The sequence below is a fragment of the Trachemys scripta genome, chromosome 10, assembly GCF_013100865.1.
Source record: "Trachemys scripta elegans isolate TJP31775 chromosome 10, CAS_Tse_1.0, whole genome shotgun sequence".
Classification (NCBI taxonomy): domain Eukaryota; kingdom Metazoa; phylum Chordata; order Testudines; family Emydidae; genus Trachemys; species Trachemys scripta.
Window position 1 is genome coordinate 45,783,608 of NC_048307.1, and position 19,412 is coordinate 45,803,019.

The 19,412-nt window shown below is 51.3% G+C and overlaps 1 protein-coding gene across 2 annotated transcripts in view; it reads left to right on the forward strand.

Annotated features, from left to right (window-relative positions):
- RBPMS2 (RNA binding protein, mRNA processing factor 2) overlaps window positions 1–19,412 on the forward strand; it is a 48,291-nt gene that overhangs the window by 16,298 nt on the left and 12,581 nt on the right. The window contains exons 2-7 of one of the 2 annotated variants that reach the window (XR_004647345.1): window positions 7,299–7,376; window positions 9,347–9,385; window positions 10,905–10,967; window positions 12,931–13,081; window positions 13,673–13,821; window positions 17,865–18,018. Coding sequence is in view for 1 of the 2 variants with exons in the window: in XM_034783043.1 (XP_034638934.1) it covers window positions 7,299–7,376; window positions 9,347–9,385; window positions 10,905–10,967; window positions 12,931–13,081; window positions 13,673–13,821 (480 nt within the window). In the remaining variant the exon portion in view is untranslated. The remainder of the gene's footprint in view (window positions 1–7,298; window positions 7,377–9,346; window positions 9,386–10,904; window positions 10,968–12,930; window positions 13,082–13,672; window positions 13,822–17,864; window positions 18,019–19,412) is intronic. The other variant, XM_034783043.1, reaches the window with a different exon arrangement.

Sequence of the window (19,412 nt, forward strand, 5' to 3'; positions counted from 1 at the left end):
ACTCCATTTCAGACTCTCCAAATCTGCTCTCTAACATGGTGCCTAAGTTCCTGACATTAACAGGCTCTGCTAGAATATCTGGGACTGAAAGATTAGGTTGCCAGCAAATGTACTATTTGTAATCTTCATGGTTAAGATTCCAAATGTTCCCTTCCTGCCGTTTTTGTTTTGCAAGCCCCGTGTTCCTTGCATCACTCGAGCCTTATAAGTCCCGGGTTTTAGAGCAGGCCGCTGCCTCACAACATTCCATCCGGCTATCGTCAAGTGGCCCCAGCTGCATCTCATCCAGAGCTGACACAATTCTGCAAAACAGCAGCCATGTGCAGTGGCCGGATCTCCTGTGACCGGGATGAACTAGCAGCACACAAGCTCTGCACTGCTTCCTTGTGGGCAGGGCAGCTGTGCCCTGGGCACACAGCACCTTGGGCCTTAAGAGGAGGCACAGCTGATGTTTAGAACCACACTCTGTTCCACTGACTTCCAGTGCTAGCAGCAGAACTCTAGCAAAGCCAAGAGAATCTGTCTATACTGACCTCTTTCCTATCCAGTCCTCTTGTGACAGCCTATATGGCACACGGACGCTACTCTAGAACTGGGCTTGGCACAACTTGATTGTCTCATAACTGACTTTATTTTTGACTTTTTTCAGTTGGGGGAGGGCGTTCATACAACTTAATGACAGTTGAAATTCAAAAAGTGAAAGCTTTAACAATTCAAACCTAGATTGCATTGAGTGTCTGGCAAATAGTCTTAAATCAAGTTCCTAGTTCAGGCAGTGCTTTCTGGCTCTGCTTTAGCAGTAAATTTCATTTACCAAGGGAAATATCTTAAGCTTGTCTGGTGAAATCAACACTTACCAAGAAACCAAATCTTCAAGTCGCACATAGGGTTGGAAGGGAGTTTGCTCCCTGCTGAGGTGCTCTGATTGCAAGGCTTCCTAAAAACTTCACTTAACCATCCAGGGAGGTGGAGTTACAGATGTTTGGACAACCTTGGTCTGTAGGGCTCTGTTTGCTCCAATGGGCTTCAAAATCTTTGTATTGTATATAAAGCAATTAATGTAGGGCTTTCCTGCCTCAGCGCCTGCTGGTCTCTTGACTGCCATGATGGACGGGCAACAGTACCTCTCGGCTGCTCTCTAGCTGTTTGAGGAGAGGACTGCTCTTGATTCTTGCCTGGGAGAGTGCCACAGATTACTTCCCAGGCTTCCCACAATGCTGTGGGAGGAGGGGAAATGCTGAGTAATGCCCTGTCTCTGTACCAGGCTTACTGCTGGGGGGTCAAGCTGTTTCTGGCCTCTGACATAGTCAGACCCCTCAGGATATTTAAAATATGGGGTGATCTAGAAACTAAGTGTCTCTTGCCACTGCTGAAGCTGCTCCCAAAGGCCCTGAAGCTGGGCTGCTTCCTGTTGCCATTACACTGCAGAACTCCTCCCATGCACGGGCAACCACCATGCTTCAGGTGAAATTGTAACATGAAGCAACACTGCAGCAATGTCCTACTCCTAGCCAGCCTAGGGATGCAGAGGGGCCTGCCTTATGGAGTAAAGCAGCAGTGGGCCCATGCTGAGGCCTGAGCCAGCACAGTGTTGGACTCTAACCTGATCTTGGATCACTACCACTGAGCCTTCTTGGTGGTGGTGGTGGTGGGGGGGGGGGGCTTGCTTAATCTAAAGTAACAGACTTATCTGGGGTGTGGGGGAAAAGACCCAAGCCCATGACTATGGGCATGAGGAATCGGGAGTGCCCAAGTGATTTGGGCACTAAGCAAGTTATTACCCAGGCTGGATTTTGTTTAGTAATGGATTTCAATAAATGCCACTAAGCTCCTCCTCCCCACACAGTGAGAAGGTGGCTGCTGTGAAAGTCACTTTCCACTAGTGACTAAGTGGACACAGAGGAGCCTGTGGCTGTCAATGAGGAGCCAGTCTCTTGCCCTCAGCTGGGTTGCTCCTGGGTTAAGAAAGCAGAAGGAAAAGACAGACTAAACAGTGTCCCCTTGAGGATTGCTGGGGAAACTCTCAGCCTGCAGTAACTTCCTAGAACCTTTAGGCGTTCTGCTGGCATGCTTGTCAGCCACTGGCCATCAATGGTGTAATGTTGGCTGGTGTAACTCTGGCTTTTGGGGAGGGGGAGAAGGAGAAATGTCCAAGTGATTGGACAGGAGACCACTTCCTGTAGCACATGTCCAGAACAGGGTGACATTAATTCCCCTCTACCATGGGCAGGGTCTCTCATTGGGGCAATTGAGGGCCCTCTCCCCAGGTCTTCCACTACTCTGGGGATTACTGGACCCAGAACTAGAGCTAGTGGGATCAATGGCATGCTGGCCTATGCTGAACACCACCTGTTAAGGTGGAAGGTTTGGAAATAGGCAAATGACACATCTTATGCATGTGACATAATGCATTTCACAAGTGATGTCCCACCAGCTGGGCAAGACAGCCATGGCATTGTCCAAGTCACCACCTCAATCACCTGGCTGAGTGCTGGTGATGTAGGAAGTGATAAGCCACCCTGCTTCTTTCTTCCAGGTAGCTTGGGTGGAGAGTTGGAGTGGGGATGGGGAGAAGCTTCTGCTGTGGATCGGGCTGGGCGTGGTAGAGCAGTACAGTGGTGTGGCTGGGCTAAGAATGGGCAGGGCTGGGGGTGTGTGCAGGCAGCATTGGTCACAGCTTGGGTGCTCTAAGCAAGGGGGTCCCTAGGCAAGAATTGGCTGGCTTGGTTGCCCATCTGAAGAAAATACCCTGTTGCTGGCAGTGGATGTAGGTTCCCCAGGATGAGTCTCACTCTGCCCCCCAGCTGGTGTCCAAATAAGGCTTCCTGTCATGGGCCGGTGCTTGAGACCTGGGTCTCTGCCATGGTGTTGAAAAGACTCCGGTTTCACCACGTTGGTGGTGAAATCATCTTGAACAATGCAGTGGGGGTAGAAGTTGGGGAGCCTCTCTAGGAGCCAGCAGTGGAGCCCTTTCCTAGTGTTGATGGGCTCACAATTCAGTGGGCTACCAACCATATCCATCTCTGTCCTGAGTCTGACCAAACTTTAATGTATTCTCCAGTCTCCTGGGTCTTTCCTGCTCATGCTGTTCCCTGGGACTGTCTCCACATCACTCTGGTCCTTATAAGCTAATGATGCCTCTCCCTTCTAACATGCTTGTTGCAAGGGCTTGCTGATAAGAGTGCAGGACCACTTTCAAAACCATCTGACCTGTATCTTGCTGCACAGAGAACATCCCATTCTGGGACCTGAGCACATCCTGAAATATTGAACAGGGAAGGCTGTTTCACATGGCTGAGGCACGTGCAGGCCTAGCACTGGTGACATAGCTACTTCCTGTTTGCAAAATGGGCCGGTCTCTTCTGAAAATACACAGCAGATACTCCCCAGCCTCCCCATTAGTGCTTCTTACTCATCAGTTACATGCTGGCTGTGGCTGAGCCGCTGGGTCCCTGGTTTCTTAGCAGCTCTGACCAGCAGTTGTACTGCATGAGAACCAGTCACCTCTCCAGTGAGGCTGCAGGATTGACTTGCACAGCTTGATGGTGGCTGTTTTTGATAGTGTCTCTCAAAGGAGCAGGTAGTCCAGCTGAAGGAGATGGCCATCACTCTCAAATGCTACTCCTGCCACTCACAACCCCAGGACTCACCTCAGCAAGGGTCCAGCCTGCCAAGACCAGGTACAGCTTAAAGGAGGCTCCAGATAGGTAGAAGGAACCTAGCAAGCTGAGATCGTAACTACAGCAAAGTGGATTCTGCAGGTGGTCAGGAATGAAAGTGGGTTGGGGAGGCAGGACAAGACTAGACACTAAGCAATTTTCAATCACTTGCAGGACTGGAATGGTCTGCTGGACTTTGATGGTTGCAGGGAGTAACTGGCTGTTAAATGATTAAAGTACAAAAGAATACTCTTTCTACATAGATTGATAGATTCTAGGACTGGAAGGGACCTTGAGAGGTCATAGAGTCCAGTCCCCTGCCCTCATTGTAAGACCAAATACTGTCTAGACCATCCCTGATAGACCTTTATCTAACCTACTCTTATATCTCCAGAGACAGATTCCACAACCTCTTTAGCCTCAGCATAAGCCTAAGGCACAAAATGACTTACCTAGCAAGGGGGACACAAGGCAATAAGTCTTCAAGTATATTCAGAACAAGAGACAAAAGGAAGTGCAGGCCCTCTACTTTCCAGGGAAGGAGAGTTAAAAATTGATATCAAGAAAGCTGAGGTGCTTAGGCAAAATGGGCATTTTCTTAACTAGAAAGAAGTTACTCAACACAATATTGACAACAGGGAAGGAATGCAAGCTAAAAATAGGGAAAACAGGTTACAGAATATTTATACAGATGTGACCTAATCAGTAGGGCCTGATGAAATTCATCCTAGGGTACTTAAGCAACTAGCTGCAGCAATCTTAGAGCTGTTAGTAATTACCTTTTGAGAATTCCTGGAGGATGAGAGGTCCCAGAAGACTGGAGAAAGGTACTATGTTTGCTCGTCTCTAAAAAGGTGCACAAGGAGGACCCAGGGAATTATAGATTAGTCAGCTTAACTTCAATAAATTTGCTCAAGATCTTTCCAGGTATTGAACAAGACCCTTGTAAGCAGCTGGAGGGTAATAGGGTTTATAAGGAATAGCTAGCAAGGATTTGTTAACAAATCATGCCAAACCAACTTAATTTCCTCCTTTTGATAGGATTACTGATCTAGTGGATGGAGGGAAGCAGCAGATATGACAGACCTTGGGGGTTTTTTAGTGCAGCTTTTAACAGTTTTGCATGACATTCTCATAAGCAAACTAGGGAAATGTGATCTAGATGAATTTACTATAAAGTGGGTGTACAACTGGATGAAAGACTGTACTCAGAAATTACCATTACCTTGCTGTCACATTGGAAGGGTGTATCTAGTAGGTCCCACAGTGGTCAGTCCTGGGTTCAGTGCTGGCCAATCTTCATTAATGACTTGAATAATAATGGGGAGTAAGTCTATGATCCTTGCTGATGGAAGGGGTTGCAAGCACTTTAGAGAAATTTAAACTTGTCCTCTAATTTGTCATGGTCCTTTTGAGTTGGTCTAAAATCAACAAGATGAAAGTCCTAAAGACAGTACAAAGTACTTTTCACTCAAAAAAAAAAACAAAAGGGGGGGGGGGGGGGGGGCGCGGGGGTAGCAGTACTGAGAAGGAGCTGGGGATTAGTGGACCATAAACTGATTTCTCAATGAGATGCAGCTGCAAAAAAGCTAATGTTCTAGGGTGTATTAAGTGGACTCTTGTATACAAGACACAGGAGGTAATTGTCCTGCTCTACTTGACACTAGTGAGGCCCCAGGTGGAGTACTGTCCAATTCTGGGCACCACACTCTCTAGGAAGGATGTTGACAAATTGTAGAGAGTCCAGAAGAGCAACAAAAATGATAAAAGGTTTAGAAAACCTGACCTATGAGGAAAGATTCAGGGGAGGAGGGGGACTCTCAATGTTTAGTATGGAGAAAACACTGAGGTGCAACCTGATAAGTCTTCTAATACTTCAAGGGCTGTTATAAAGAGAAGGGTGATCAATTGTCCTCCCTTCACTGGACATAGAGAACAAGTAACAGGCTTAATCTGCAGCAAAGGGAGGTTAAACTCTGGAGCAGGCTTCCAAGGAGGAGGTGGTAGAGTCTCCATCATTGGAAGCTCTTAAAAACAAGCAGGACAAACACCTGCCAGAGATGGTTTAGGTTTCCTTGGCCCTGGCACAATACAGGGCTGGGACTTGATAACTTCTTGAGGTCCCTTACAGCACTACATTTCTAAGGTTCTGTGACTCTTCAAGGTCTCCAAGATGCTGGACAGAAGACCAAAGTCCAGAACCTTGGTGCAGATGGGGTTGAGCACCATGGAGAGTGCTGACAAGTTCATCAACCAAGGCTGCAAGCAGAGTGGAAACTGTAGCAAACAATATCCTTTGACAGCCAGGTCTTACTGCTCAGGCATGACAGCCATGTCATGCCTATGGATGCAGAAAGCCTCTATGCACTGTGACAAACTTCAGGAGCTAGCAGATCTATGTACTGCCTGCATCACTATATGGGTCAGGCGTCTGGACCCTCTTACAGGCAGATCTGGGTCTGTTAGAGGTATTCCATAGGCACTGTTTATGCCAAATTCTGAGCATAAAGTGTGCAAGAGTCAGTCAAGCCAATCTTGCTGAGATCTGGGCTTTCTCCAATTGCTTACCACATTCAGAAGTGGCATTGTGTGCTCTTTGGGTATGTCACCAGGAGGGGGACAGACCTCAGCATGCAGTGATCTAAGATGTCCATTGAGGCATGAAGGGGTGCATGCCCTGAGCCTGCCTGGTATTGTCCTCTGGGCAGGATTGAGCCAGAGATGGGAATGTCACTCTGATGCCATCAACTTGCTCCAGCAGCAATCAGTGGACTATGTGCATGTGGTGTGACCCTGTCACCACTGGGGCTTTCAATGAACATTCTCCATTGGTCTTGCTGTCACTTTGACTTTGAAGTCTGTACCCAGAGGCCTAGTTCTGGGCCCCCTTACTTTGAGAAACATACTAAAGTCCCTGCTAGACCCTTCCTGCACTGGTAATAGGGATGGAGCAGGTCTAACTTCTGTGACCCAGCAGGATGTTCTGGGACTGTGTAATCGTACCAAGAAGATGGGCTCTTCACCTAGGCAAAGATGGCCTCTTGGCTTGTGGAAAGCTGCAGTATTTCAATTCCATTGTTTGCTCACTGTGCACCCGGCAAGATATTTGAGGCAAAGCAACTTATCTCAAAATAATTCCCAGTCAGACTCTAATCCATGCTCATGCATTTCTGAGCAATGTCTCAGGCCCTGCTCATGTGTCTAGGTCATGCTGAGGGGCAGGGTCTGGGCCTAGTAGAGCCATAAAGGAGCACATGCAGCTCTGTTTTGGGTGTGAACAGTGATTGTACATGGTTCTGTAACTTGCACCCCCTGAGATGCTGGCTCAATGAACAGCTCTGGGCACACCCCATCATGAAGGAGGCGCTACAGTGCCTCTGACGGTGAGCCAGCAGTTTGAATGACCTCTCTAACTAGACACTACTCCCCTCAAATCTAGGAAGCTTGAGTTCTAGAGCTAGAGCAGCATTTCCCCCCGCCCCATGAACATGCTGCCATAGGCATGATGCTCCCCTCTCGCCAGGGAAAAGCCTGGAATGCAAAGGGTGATGTGTTGAGGCCATGTTTCTGAAATGCATGCGCTACCTAGCGCTCCAGCCTCTGCCTGCCCGGCACTCAGTGTGGGCCCATCTCTTCTAGGTACGGACGCTCTTTGTCAGTGGCCTTCCTGTGGACATCAAACCCAGAGAGCTCTACCTGCTCTTCCGACCGTTCAAGGTGAGTGGGGGGAGGGATAGCTCAGTGGTTGGAGCATTGGCCTGCTAAACCCAGGGTTGAGTTCAATCCTTGAGGGGGCCACTTAGGGATCTGGGGCAAAATCAGTACTTGGTCTTGCTAGTGAAGGCAGGGGGGCTGGACTCAAAGACCTTTCGAGGTCCTGTACCTATCTAGGAGATAGGATATCTCCATTAATTTAAAGTGGGCTGCCCTGCTAGCAACATGCCGGTTGGTCCTTCAGCCAGCCTGCCTTGGGCAGCACAGGCTGCCATCTGCTTGAGGGAGTGTTTCTTTTGGGGTGGGGGGCAGGGGGAATGTTACTGGGTCTGAAAGTCTAATGGGAAGAGTGAAGGGACCTGGGCTGCTGCTCAGTGGGGGTCAGGGAGGAGCCCTTCAGGGTAACCTGGTAGATGCTCAGTCACAATAGTGAGGCATCTAATGATGGTGGCAGCCAAGTAACAGAAGCCTCAGCTGGCTATCCCTTCTGTCCCAGGCACTGCAGGCCATCAATCCCTTGCTGTCCTGAGCCGAGGGTCAATGGGAGCTTGGAGATCACCATACCCCTCTGATAAACCAGAAGGTGCCCCTTGGGACCCACTGGTGGTTCCCCCTCCACAGGAGCTCATACCAATGTACTAAAAGCCACTGCAGGCACTGCTCACTCCCCACTGCACCGGAGAACCCTAGGGAGCAGGATGTCCCATGTTCTAGCTGCGGTTTGCTGCTCTAAGGGGAGGTGAAGAGCTCCCCTGCTCCTAATAATGTGCAGAGGGGTGAAATGTCTGACCCAGGTGAGTCAGATTCCCTGTGACAGCTGAACTTTTTGCTTGGTAATCACCGAGGGGCTGGTAGAGCTGCTGAACAGCTACCAAGGCAATTTCCCCCTCCAGTGTACCTGGAGAACAGACTTGTTTGGGGAGGAGGGGGCTGTACACCCTTCCTCCCTCCCCCCACTACACACTGCTATGGCACAGACTCCTCCTCCTTTCCAAATGCTGCCAGTCCTATCTGGATGAGAACATACTGTGCCTTGGGCTAGCCCTTGTTCTAGGCTATAGGGGTTGGGGGCACAAGCAATACACTGCCACAGACTTGTGTAGAGACATCCAGGCTTGCATGGGGTGCTGCCTCTAGTGTTAATGACCCTGTGAGGCCCTGTGCACAGCACTGCACAAACCTGATCACTGGTGGCACAACAAACCATCTCCCCTGGGTAAACCTGGGTGTGTGTAACTGGTCCGGGAAGCTATAAACCCAGACTATAGTCTGAAACTAAACTGATGCTGGTGCCCTGGTCTGCAGTCTGTATAGCTGAGGCCAGTGGGTTTTCAGCCTGTGGACCCCTGGGGTCCACACCTCCAGTCAAAATTTTTTAGGACTCTGCAAAAGAAACAAGGTTGAAAACCACAGGTCTAGGCAGTGCTGCTGCTCTGGATGCATGGGGACCAGGAACAATAGCTGACTGGGACCAGATACAGGATACCCATTCCAGTATTCCTCCTGTTCAGTAACCTCTTCATTGGCCGGCAGTAGCATCTACTGGGGTTAATGTGCCCCCCCTCCCAGTATCTAGCTTCCTGAACAGACTGAATCAAAAATGTAACTTAGGATGCCTCCTCTGTCCATCCTCCTAAAGACCTGACTCCTGCTGTGAGCAGCCCTGGGGAAGCTGCTTTGCTACTAAGTAGCTTTTTGGAGGCTCTCCAGACCTCTGTCCAGCATGCACAAGTGGGAACGGAGCACTCATAATGCCTGCCAAGTCCAGCAGGGTGGGAGGTGAGAAGAGGGACCAGGCTGTCCTTGCCTGGGAGGAGAGGCTAACAGCTCAGACACCACAGCTGGATCATCCAGAGTTATGCTTCAGGAACTAGCTGGGGCTGGTGGGAGATTTCTAGAGTCAGTTGTGGTGTTGGGACACCTCTCTGGTTGCCTTACCTTTAAGGAGTCCTAACTTTCTGGTCTCTCTCCAGGGCTATGAAGGGTCACTGATCAAACTAACATCAAAACAGGTAACTCTCCTTATTCTATCTCCTTTCCCCTTCCCTGGGCATTAGTTCCATGGCTTCTGGTGTAGCAGGGATTAGGTTCCCAGGACGGGGCTCGGGGAGGATGCCACAGTCCCTGCAGGGTGAACTGCCATCCTCTGGTAACCTCTCCTCAGTCCCTGCTCACACCTGCATCCAGACCCTGGCCCCCAGCCCATGGTGCAGCTTTCCCAAATGTCTTCCCAGCCACCTCTGCTGCGTGGCTGGGCAGCAGCAAGCCTTGGAGCAGGACCATCAGTGACTCCCCCTAGGGAGTAGAATGCTGAGCCCCACCTGGCCTGTTCCACTTCTTGTCCAGTTGAGCCCAACCTGCCAGCTCTTGTAGGCAGCAAGCATCTTGCTGGCAGACTAGACCAGAGGCCTTTTTGATGACTCAGTGGTGGGGCAAAGGCAGTCTATGGCTGTGAAGAGCTCCTTTGGGTGAGGGTTGCCCAGCCTAGGCAGGACACAGGCCTGTGAGTATCGGACCTGCTCAGCAGGTGCTGCATCGCCTCTGCCTCAGATGTGGGAGCTGTCACTCCAAGCTGACATGGCCCTACTGTCCCTCTTACTGAGAGCTGTGCTTTTGTGTGAACAAAGCTGGCATGCAGTCCAGTGCAGCCCCCCTCTGACAATGCTGGGGAGGGGTAGCCACAGAACCAGTCTCCTGCTGGGTCCCTCCTGTTTGGGAGGAAAGTGCTAGCAGGAAAGCCTAGCAACAGGAGGCAGAGCTGTGATGCTGCCAACTCCGAGCCTCTTCGTGTAAATCCCCATGGGTAACTGGGGCCCTCTTGCCCTGGTACAGGGAGGTGTCGCACCTCCCTATGCAGAGCTCCCCAGACTCCATAAATGGGGGAGGTGGGGGGGATGAATGCTTAATCCAGGACCTGAGCTGTCTGGCTGCATGGAAGTAGTGGTGTCCCCTCCCACCCCCAAGGCTTAAGCACGTGCTGGCTCTTGCAGAGGTGGGGCAATTTGCTGCCCTGTGTCTGTGCAGCTCTCTGAAGATGTGAAATGACCACAGGTGAGATAAAGGGGCTGGGATTTGACACTCTGCTCCTCAACCCTTATGACTTGTCTTCCCTGGCAAAACTGTCCCCCAAACCCAGACTAGTTCAAACACCAGCTGGAGCTGCAATTCAGACATTGTTCAGGGCCAGAGCTGAGGGTGACTAGATCTCTGTGCCCTTGAAAGAAAACCCTGTGGTGTCTGGTGCTGTGACAGGACTATGCAGATGGATCATTAGGCCAAACAGGGCAGCCCTGGGCCCAGGCCAGAAGAAGCACCGGGGGGCAGGAATTGGCAGCATAGTATGACTCTTGGCCTTTTTCTCTGCATTCTCTGCCCCTAAGTTATGGTTTAGAGCAGCCACACTGGCCTCTTGCTGCTCTCTGAAATGCAGGATTCTGATCTGACTGGTGCTGAGGCTATGGTGCTGGCAGCTTGGGGAGGGAGTAGCAGGGGAGGAGGCGCTCAGACCTAATCTCCTGTTGTCTCCTCCAGCCAGTAGGTTTCGTTACCTTCGATAGCCGATCTGGTGCTGAAGCAGCAAAGAATGCCTTAAACGTATGTACCCATCCATGACTCCAGCTGAGGCCTCGTGTGGCTAACCAGCCCCAGTGTTCATTTGGAGATCTGTAACCCCCACCTCTAGCAGCTGATGCTTAGTGCCACTTATAACCAGGCAGCAAGCTAAATGGATACTTGGCTTGTCAGCAGCATGTGAAGGATCCCCACCCCTCAGCTATACCCTGAAGCATAGGCTGGCAAGGACCAGTACCTGCACTAGGACTTCAGCCTGTTCTAGAAACTAGCTATAGCCAATGCAATGCACTTCATTTGCTCAGAACTCCTCCACAGCTAGGGAGCATTGCATTGGCCTATCTGCTGATTGATACACTAATGAGCTGGGCAAAGCAAATACTGGACAGCTTCCCTCTGTTCACTACCAGCTTTCCCTCTCCCTTCCCCATCACACCTTTCTGCTGAAGACTAAAGGCCTCCTGTCCTCTGGTTCTCTAGCTCTGAGGCAAAGGTTTTTCACCACCTGATCACAACAGCCTGCCTCATTCATTCATAACCATGTGGTGAAATGAGATACTAGCTGCAAAACCAGCTTGTCAGATTGGAGTGTAGGGGTGGCATAACTTGGGTGAGTTCTGGCTCCCCTTGGTTGTGGGATAGTCAAACAAGCAGAGGGTGAGTCTTAGATTCCAAGGCCCAAAGATCCCTGTGATCCTCTCGTCAGACCTCTGTATAGCACAGGCCAGAGACTCCCCACAACAATTCCCTTTGAACTAGAAAAACAGCCAATCTCCTCTGGAGAAGCTGCTACAATCCTTGAAGTTGTTCTGATGGTTAATTACCCTCACTAGTTGAAGTGTACACCTTATTTCAGGTCTGACTTCATCTTGCTTCAATATCTAGCCATTGGGTCTCGTAACTTTCAGTAGCTAGACTGAAGAGCCTGTTACCAAACTTATTCTAAATGTAGGAGCTTGTAGGCAGAGCTCAGTGGTGCCTTTAATGCCCTAATTTGTGAATGAAGATGTGAGGACTACAGACCCCTGGTTCTCTATTGCTGGGTAGCAGTTAGCTACACCCCTGTGGTAGCCCTGCCAGAGGAGCGCTGCCTTGCTGTTAATGCTGAATGGCTAGGTGCCATCAAGCAGGGAGGGTGACAAGTCAGTTTAGCAGGAAGCTATCATGGATCGAACTTCTGAAGCCCTTGGTTTACAGTGGGCCCCATAGATCTGTGGGGGGGTGGTGGTGGGGGTGTTTATGGCTTCACTTCCATCACCATGGCATCTGGGTGTCTGCCAGGGACCAATGTATCTGAGCTAGCAGGTGCACTGATGGCATTATCCTTGCTGGGATGTGATGAGCAGTGCACACCTGTTCAGCCATGTATGCCACCTCCTCCTCCCCGTTGCATAGCATCCTGCCCCTAAGCCATCTAATAAATCTTGCTAAGGTGACAAGCCAGACTATTGCATGTTGGGGAGCACATCTTGCCTCCTCCTACTTGAGCTGAGCAGCTGCTGCTTGTGGCTTGCTCAGCCTCACACTCCTGTCTTTAGTGCAAGAAGTTTGCAGCCTTTTCTGCACTAGTGCATCCCCACCCAGTGTTACCCAGCATCTAGCCTTGCCCATTGCCCACAGGAGCAAATGCCAGTGTGAACAGGGCTCTCCAATCTCCAGCACAGTCAATTTTGTCCTGAGCAAAGCTCACCCACTCTCTGAAAGATGGTGCTGTGTGGGGCTTGGTCCTGTCCACATGCTTCCAACACCAGATCAGCTGTACCTGTTGGCAAGAGGGAAAAATTCCCCAGTGCTAGAGAGCCAGCTCTCCTGGGTGAATCAAGCACTCCATTTCTGGTCTAGTGTCCCCTGGCCTCACTCTGCATAACTGGCTGTCACAGGTTGGGCTCTGGTCCCTAGCCAGGGAGAGGTGACTAGTAACAGCTTATCTGAACCCACCTGGGGAGTGGAATTGGCTTCAGTGCAAGACTGTGCTCCCCTCCTGCAGGGTATCCGCTTTGACCCAGAGAACCCCCAGACCTTGCGGTTGGAGTTTGCCAAAGCCAACACCAAGATGGCAAAAAGCAAGCTGATGGCCACACCAAACCCCACCAACATCCACCCTGCCCTGGGCGCGCACTTCATCGCACGGGACCCCTGTGAGTAGCCACCAGGGTCACGTTGGGCAAGGAGGGGCTCTGCAGTGGAGCAGGGGCAGGCACTGCAGCTGCTTCCCTTGTTGCTGTCTAGATGGCCATTAATGCCCATGTTGGGCAGGAGCCTAGCCTCAGATGTGCCAGTGTTACTGCTGCAGGCAACAGTCTGGCTGTTGGGAGGGCACTGAAATGTGGGAGAGCTTCACCCACAGCTGCAGCAGGACCTGCCTGTGGGCTCTGCTGGGGTCAGCCTGCTCCATGTACAAGGGCTTACCAGGTGTAGATAGCAGCATGAGTACTCTGAACTACAGAGGCTGCCATGCTGTCAGGGTTAGCCCCTCCTGCTCTCCACAGTAGCTAGATCTCCCCTCTGGGGCAGGAGAGGAGGTGGCATTACTGGCATTAAACTTCTCAGCACATCAAGCCATAACTTTCCTAAGCTTGATCACTGGTGGCTGAGCTGCACCAGGCTCTGGGTGCAAGGAGCTATGGAGGCAGAGGAGTGGCTGAGCCTTGGTCTTGCTGCTGCAGAGTCCAGCTCTGTTCCCCCTTGGCGCACGTCTCAAATACTGACTGCTGTTTCTAAATGTCTAGATGACCTGGCTGGAGCAGCTCTCATTCCAGCATCTCCAGAGGCGTGGGCTCCCTACCCACTGTACACCACAGAGCTAACCCCTGCCATCCCCCATGCCGCGTTCACATACCCAGCCGCTGCTGCCGCCGCTGCTGCCCTTCACGCTCAGGTGAGTCATGCCCAGCTGTCCTGCTCCCAAGGGAAGCCCTCCCGCACCTTCTGGAACTATTAACTTAGAGCCTTCTTTGTGCCTCCTCCTCTTTGTATGTTTGGCATGGTCATTGGCTTCTGCACCTTGACCCACCTACCGAGCAGAGGAGTGAATTCCTGTGCTGCTGCTCTAAGTAAACAGGCTGTGCTGGGGGCCCTGATGAAAGTGCAGGCTACTGAGTAACAGGCAGCCTGAGGTCACCTGCCCCATGCAGTGAAAGCCCAACACTTCTGGCACTGCAGGTTCAGTCTGCTTGGCTGCCGACAGCAGGGGAAGCCTGCCCTTGGGACTTGGCTGGCTGGCAGTGCATTGAGCCGAGCAGGATCCTGCTCAGCAGGGCTGGTGGGAGGAAATGCTGGCAGATCAGTAAGCTGTGCAACCTGCTTATGGAGGGGCAGGTCATGACTGTAGCCAAGGCTGCATTCCATTTGCCTGTGGGGCAGGGGTTCCATAGGAGTTAGTTAAATTAGGTACTTGGGAGATTCAGCTTTGTCCTGAATGGTGCTTTTCAAACTTCTCATTGCTAAAACTAATGGGAACTTTGTGCACAGGCTGTGTATGAATCAACTCAGTAATAGCTAGGCAGAGTTAATGGTTATGCTATAGACAAGGTCAGGTCAACAGCTCAGATGACGACAAATCCAAACTCAACTAATTCTTGCCCTTCTATAGCTTGTCTGTATGCAGTGATCTCATTTCCAGTAATGAGACTGGTCATGTGTCCGGACACTTCACTGGTAGATGTCTCTGCCCACCTGTTACTGATCTCTGTTCTGTGGCTATGTGCTAGCTTGGGGAGCAGTATTCAAAAGGCTCCCCATGGCTCTGCTGCACCAGGGCAACCCTGGAGGGGAACTGAGGCAGAAGCCTTGGCACCCATAGGGAGCCTGGTTCTTGAGCCCATGTCCTAGCTCCAGTCTGGCAAGGACCAGATTTAGAAGGTTGCTGCAGCTGCTTTGATAAAGCTTCACAACTGGAGCTTGCAGGCTGCTTTGGCATGCCTATGAATCTGCCCTTTCAAAGTTAAAATAAGACTTAAGGCTGTTACTACCAGCTTTTTGAATATGGAGCCATTGCATTATTTTTGGGTTCCTTGTTAAAGGTTAGTATCTGCCGATGTTCTGTTAAAATCCAAGGAATTCCAAGACCACCTACACTAAAATGAAATGAAGGTTGAGTGAATCCCTAAGGACAAAGTACCAGGATGTTGTAATGGTGCCCAGACCAGTGACTAACCCCCCCTCCAACCTGTTGAGAGTTGCACTGAAAACCCAATCAAAACATGTTAAGGTTTTGGATGCTTCTGCCTGCAGTGATGCCCTGCAGGGGAGGAGGGATAAGAACCTATTGTATCTTAAACTTTTAACTCTAATCTGGGACCCACAATGTGCTAACTTAAACCTAGCATGCTATCACCATGGGGAGGCAGAGGAAGGCAGGTTCAGTGGTTAGAGCCCTGCCTGGACCATGGAAGAGCAAGAATTGCCCCCTGATCTGCCACAAATAGCCTTGGGTGACCTGAGCAAGTCACCATGGCTCTGCCTCACTTCCCCATCTGGAAGTTGGGATTAAAAGCCCAGCCCTGTCTCCCAGTGTGGGGCCACAGGGCTGTGAGGCCATAGAGGTACCATGGATAGTTAACCTTGTTGGAGCCTCAGCTGTGTATTGCTGTGTCTTAATGTGTCTGGGTTCAGCTGATGTGCAGCAAAGGGCCATGGTTAGTCACTCTTGTTGTTGCCATGTAGCTCTGAGGCATTAGCACATGTAGGCTTGTGTCCTGTATCCTATCCATCAGGACCCATCAAGGACTGAACTATGGCAAGACCTTCTCTGCCCAGCTGGGTCTCTTTAGCCAATGGTTTGGCATTTTACTACATAGGTGAGGTCCAGCAGGCTAATAAGCTGCATAGGGCTGGACTGAGCAGTGGCCTGCCCTTGTATTGACTGACAATCACTTGGTTGCTCAAGTCCCTGCACTTCTGCTAAATATCAGAAGTACACATGCCCATCCTAAATGGGCCAGTAGTGACTTGGGATACTGTACTCTAGAATGACTAGGGTTCATAGATGATTAGTCAGCATACTGCACCTCTCCATACAGCCCTAGGCTGTTGTGAGATGTAGTTGCTGCAACTGCTTCAAGAATGGCCTTGAAAGGGGAATCCAGTTGGAGGCTTACCCAGACCAGGAAGCCTCACCTACCCTTCCCTAGGACTTGAGCCAGAGGGGCACAGGCACCAACTTTCCTTTGTGCTGGGAGGTGCTCCACCCCAGGCCCTGCCCCCACTCCATCCCTTCCCTGAGCATGCCATGTACTTGCTCCTCTCCCATCTCCCCCCAGCTTCCTGCATGCCACAACAGCTGATTGCAGGTGTGGGGAGAGGAGGTGCTGGTAGGGGGGGGCTTTTTTCTCCATGGGTGCTCCAGCCCCAGAGCACCCATGGAGTCAGCACCTATGCAGAGGGATATTAATGCACTTGCTTTACAAGGTCAGCTCTGCCCATCTAGCTCATGAGTCCTCTAAAAGCTTCTCAGTTGGCTACACTTCTACAGGGCTGGTGTGTCTAGAGTTCCTTAGATGCCCTGCAGGAAGCAGTATTAGAGCTAATGCCCACTAGCAGGAGTTCTGCCCTAGGCAGTGCTGCCATGTTGTGCTGGGTGGTTGGGCAGATTGCACTAACTACAATGCAGCCAGAATGGAGCAGTAATGCGTTAACTTCTTCAAAACTGTAGAAGTCTGTACAGCTCATCCACATGCAAGTAGCATTCACCTGGCCTTTCCCTCCCTGCCCCCAGAGTGGGAAGAGGAGTGTCTGGCAAAGGACTGTAGCTTGATTAGGTCTTTTCATTAAAGTAGTTTTGGAAGAATATCCTCTCCTGCAGCTCTGAGTCACTACCAGGTTTCTCCCCATGCTGTGATCTCTAGCTGGCATGTCCTCAGAGGCATTCCCACGTAGTGCACAGGTGCCCAATAAAAATTTATGGAGTTAAACATTACTTAGTGCTGCCAGCTCTGAGCCACCTAATCCATAGGCAGGAGCCCTCTGCTGCTGCAGAGGCCCAGCTGGGTGGGGCTGCAGGGTGGGGGTGAGATTAGATTTGAGGACTGTAGTTCTTGAATTGTGGATAAAATCTTTGCCGAGTAAGTGGCCTTCAAACCCTGTTCTCAATATGCAACAAAACAGACCACTGGCAGAGTCCTCCATCCACACTGGTTACGGTGGCTAGTAGAGAGGGCACTGGTCTTACTGTGACGCAGCATACAAGCACATACACCGTTCCACAGGTTCATCACTGCAGCTGCTCCTTCCCAGGAAATCAGGGTGAGCAAAAATGCTGGTCTGCCTGGATGTTCCCCTGAAGTGTGGGACCTAGTGCCCCTACACTGGGCTTCAGCAGCTTCATAGCCTGTTGGAGATGCTCCTGTAACTCTGTCTTGGGCCAGGAGACCTAAAATGTGCACTATGAACCCATAACGAATTGTTAAACTACCCCAAGTAAAGCCAGACCTGTGACATGTGGCTCTTGTCCAGGCACATGGCTCATCTGCCCATCCCTGAGGGATCCCATCCCCTGGTGGTGTGGCAGCCGGAGGGGTGCATGCTATTTGCCTTCTTGGATATAATGCTAGGAGTGACTCACTGTAATAGCTTCAGCCAAGCTTGCTCTATGGGATTGGTGCACATGTCTCCTGCTCAATGGCAAGTGATGGTATAAGGCTGGTCTAGGGCCTCATCTAGGGTCTCCAGTAGCTCTGAAGCTTTCAGTAACCTGCTCATTGACTATTACCCATCTCACTATTGATACTATCTGGGCATTGCTGTGGCCCTCCCAGAGATGATGCCATAGCCCAATGGGCTGGGGCACCTGTGACAGCTTATTGTGTGATGCTGCCGGCTGCAAGCCTCTGCCAGGGGGACTCCCACAGTGGCAAATCACTGACTTAAATGATCCCATCTGCCTTCCCTCCCTCTCTCAAATCCCTCCTTTGATGTCCCTAGTGAACGCCAGCCATGATGCCAGCGCAGGCTAGCCCTGAAGCTCAGAGCTGTCCCTGGAGATGGGACACCCTAGTGATGCCTAATTGCCGCTAGTGGAGTGGCTGTCCTACAGCTTCATTCCTAAGCGTGATGGCCCCCACGTCTGGAAAGACTGGTAAGGTAACCATCTCTTCTCCAGGGTGCACAGCGGGATTTGCAAGCTTCTGCCCATCTCTGTAGCCCATATCTCCTTGGCGATCAGTGCATGGGCCTCACGCTACCCACCCACCAGAGCCTGGGGAATGAGATGCCAGGCATTCTTTCTAACCCACATCTCCAACTTGGCAGCACAATATGGCACCACAGCATGGCACCATCTTACATTGAACTTCTCCCCAACAAACTAGGATTTACTTAGCCCTGAGGGGCAAGGTGGGAGGAACCTCATTGAACCATGGCAGGAAAAACCTGCTACTAGGCATCAAAGGAGTTCATCTCTCCCCAGCCACCCCCTCCAAGGCGATTGGCCACACCCTTGTCTCACTCATGTCACATGGTGGGGGAGGCGAGCGACGTGATGACGGAAGCACACAACTAAATCCTCTACTGTGCACGTTCGAGAACAGCACTTGTCAGGCACTTCCTCCCAGACTCTCTGAAGGGGATCGAGCCAGCCCCACGCTGTCAGGTCTAACCTTCACCTTTCCTCCCCAGTTAGCGCAAACAAAGCCAGCTCCTGCCTGGGACTCAGCTCCTCTCGGCAGATGGCCGGTGTTGCCAGGAAGGCCGCTCCAGAGAGCCCTAACTAATATGGTGTGGAGGATCTGGGGCGAGGGGGAGCTGCACAGAGCAGCACAGCAATGCGTTCCCCAGTGCAGGGGGAGAACATGGGGTCTTTGCAGCAGGACATCTGCCACCACCATGATGCTCTGCTCATGCAGAGGGGTTAAGGGCGCCGTGTGGGGATGCTCTGGCTCTCCTGGCCTGAATTGCAGTAGGAGGAGGTGCAGGGAGGCTCTTCCTGCTCCTGGAGTAATCTCTGAGCCAGTGTGGGGACCAGGACCCTTGGTTCCTGTGGTTTAGGTACTGCTATGGGCATGGCAGGTCAGTTTGCCCTATACCAACATGGCCCTTCAGGAAGAGGCCAGGCTGGGTCCAGGGCCAGACTGTGGCTTGATCTAGAAGTGCAAGGTAAAGATCTGCTATAACCCCTACTGCTGCAGGGTCAAAGGGTCAGAGTGCTTGCTAGAGTCTGGCCTAGGCTCTGTGTGGGGCTCTTGTAATATCGGTAACTTGTTCAATAAGCATTACATTCCTGTGCCTGGCCCCTGGTGGCACAGCTCTCCATAAGGGAGCCCCTCATTGAGCTCAGAGCAGGCAGACTGGGTGAGCCAACCTGCTTCTGGAAGCAGGCTTCAGTCACTGAAGCCTTTCTCCAACTCCCTCATGCTTTACCCTGGCTTCTCTTGCCTGCCTTCTCCTGGCTCTTGGCTGCCTTGGCAGTCCTGTATGTAGCCAAGACCAGAAACAAGAGCCAAAGTATTCCCCATGGACACAGATTGGACGCAG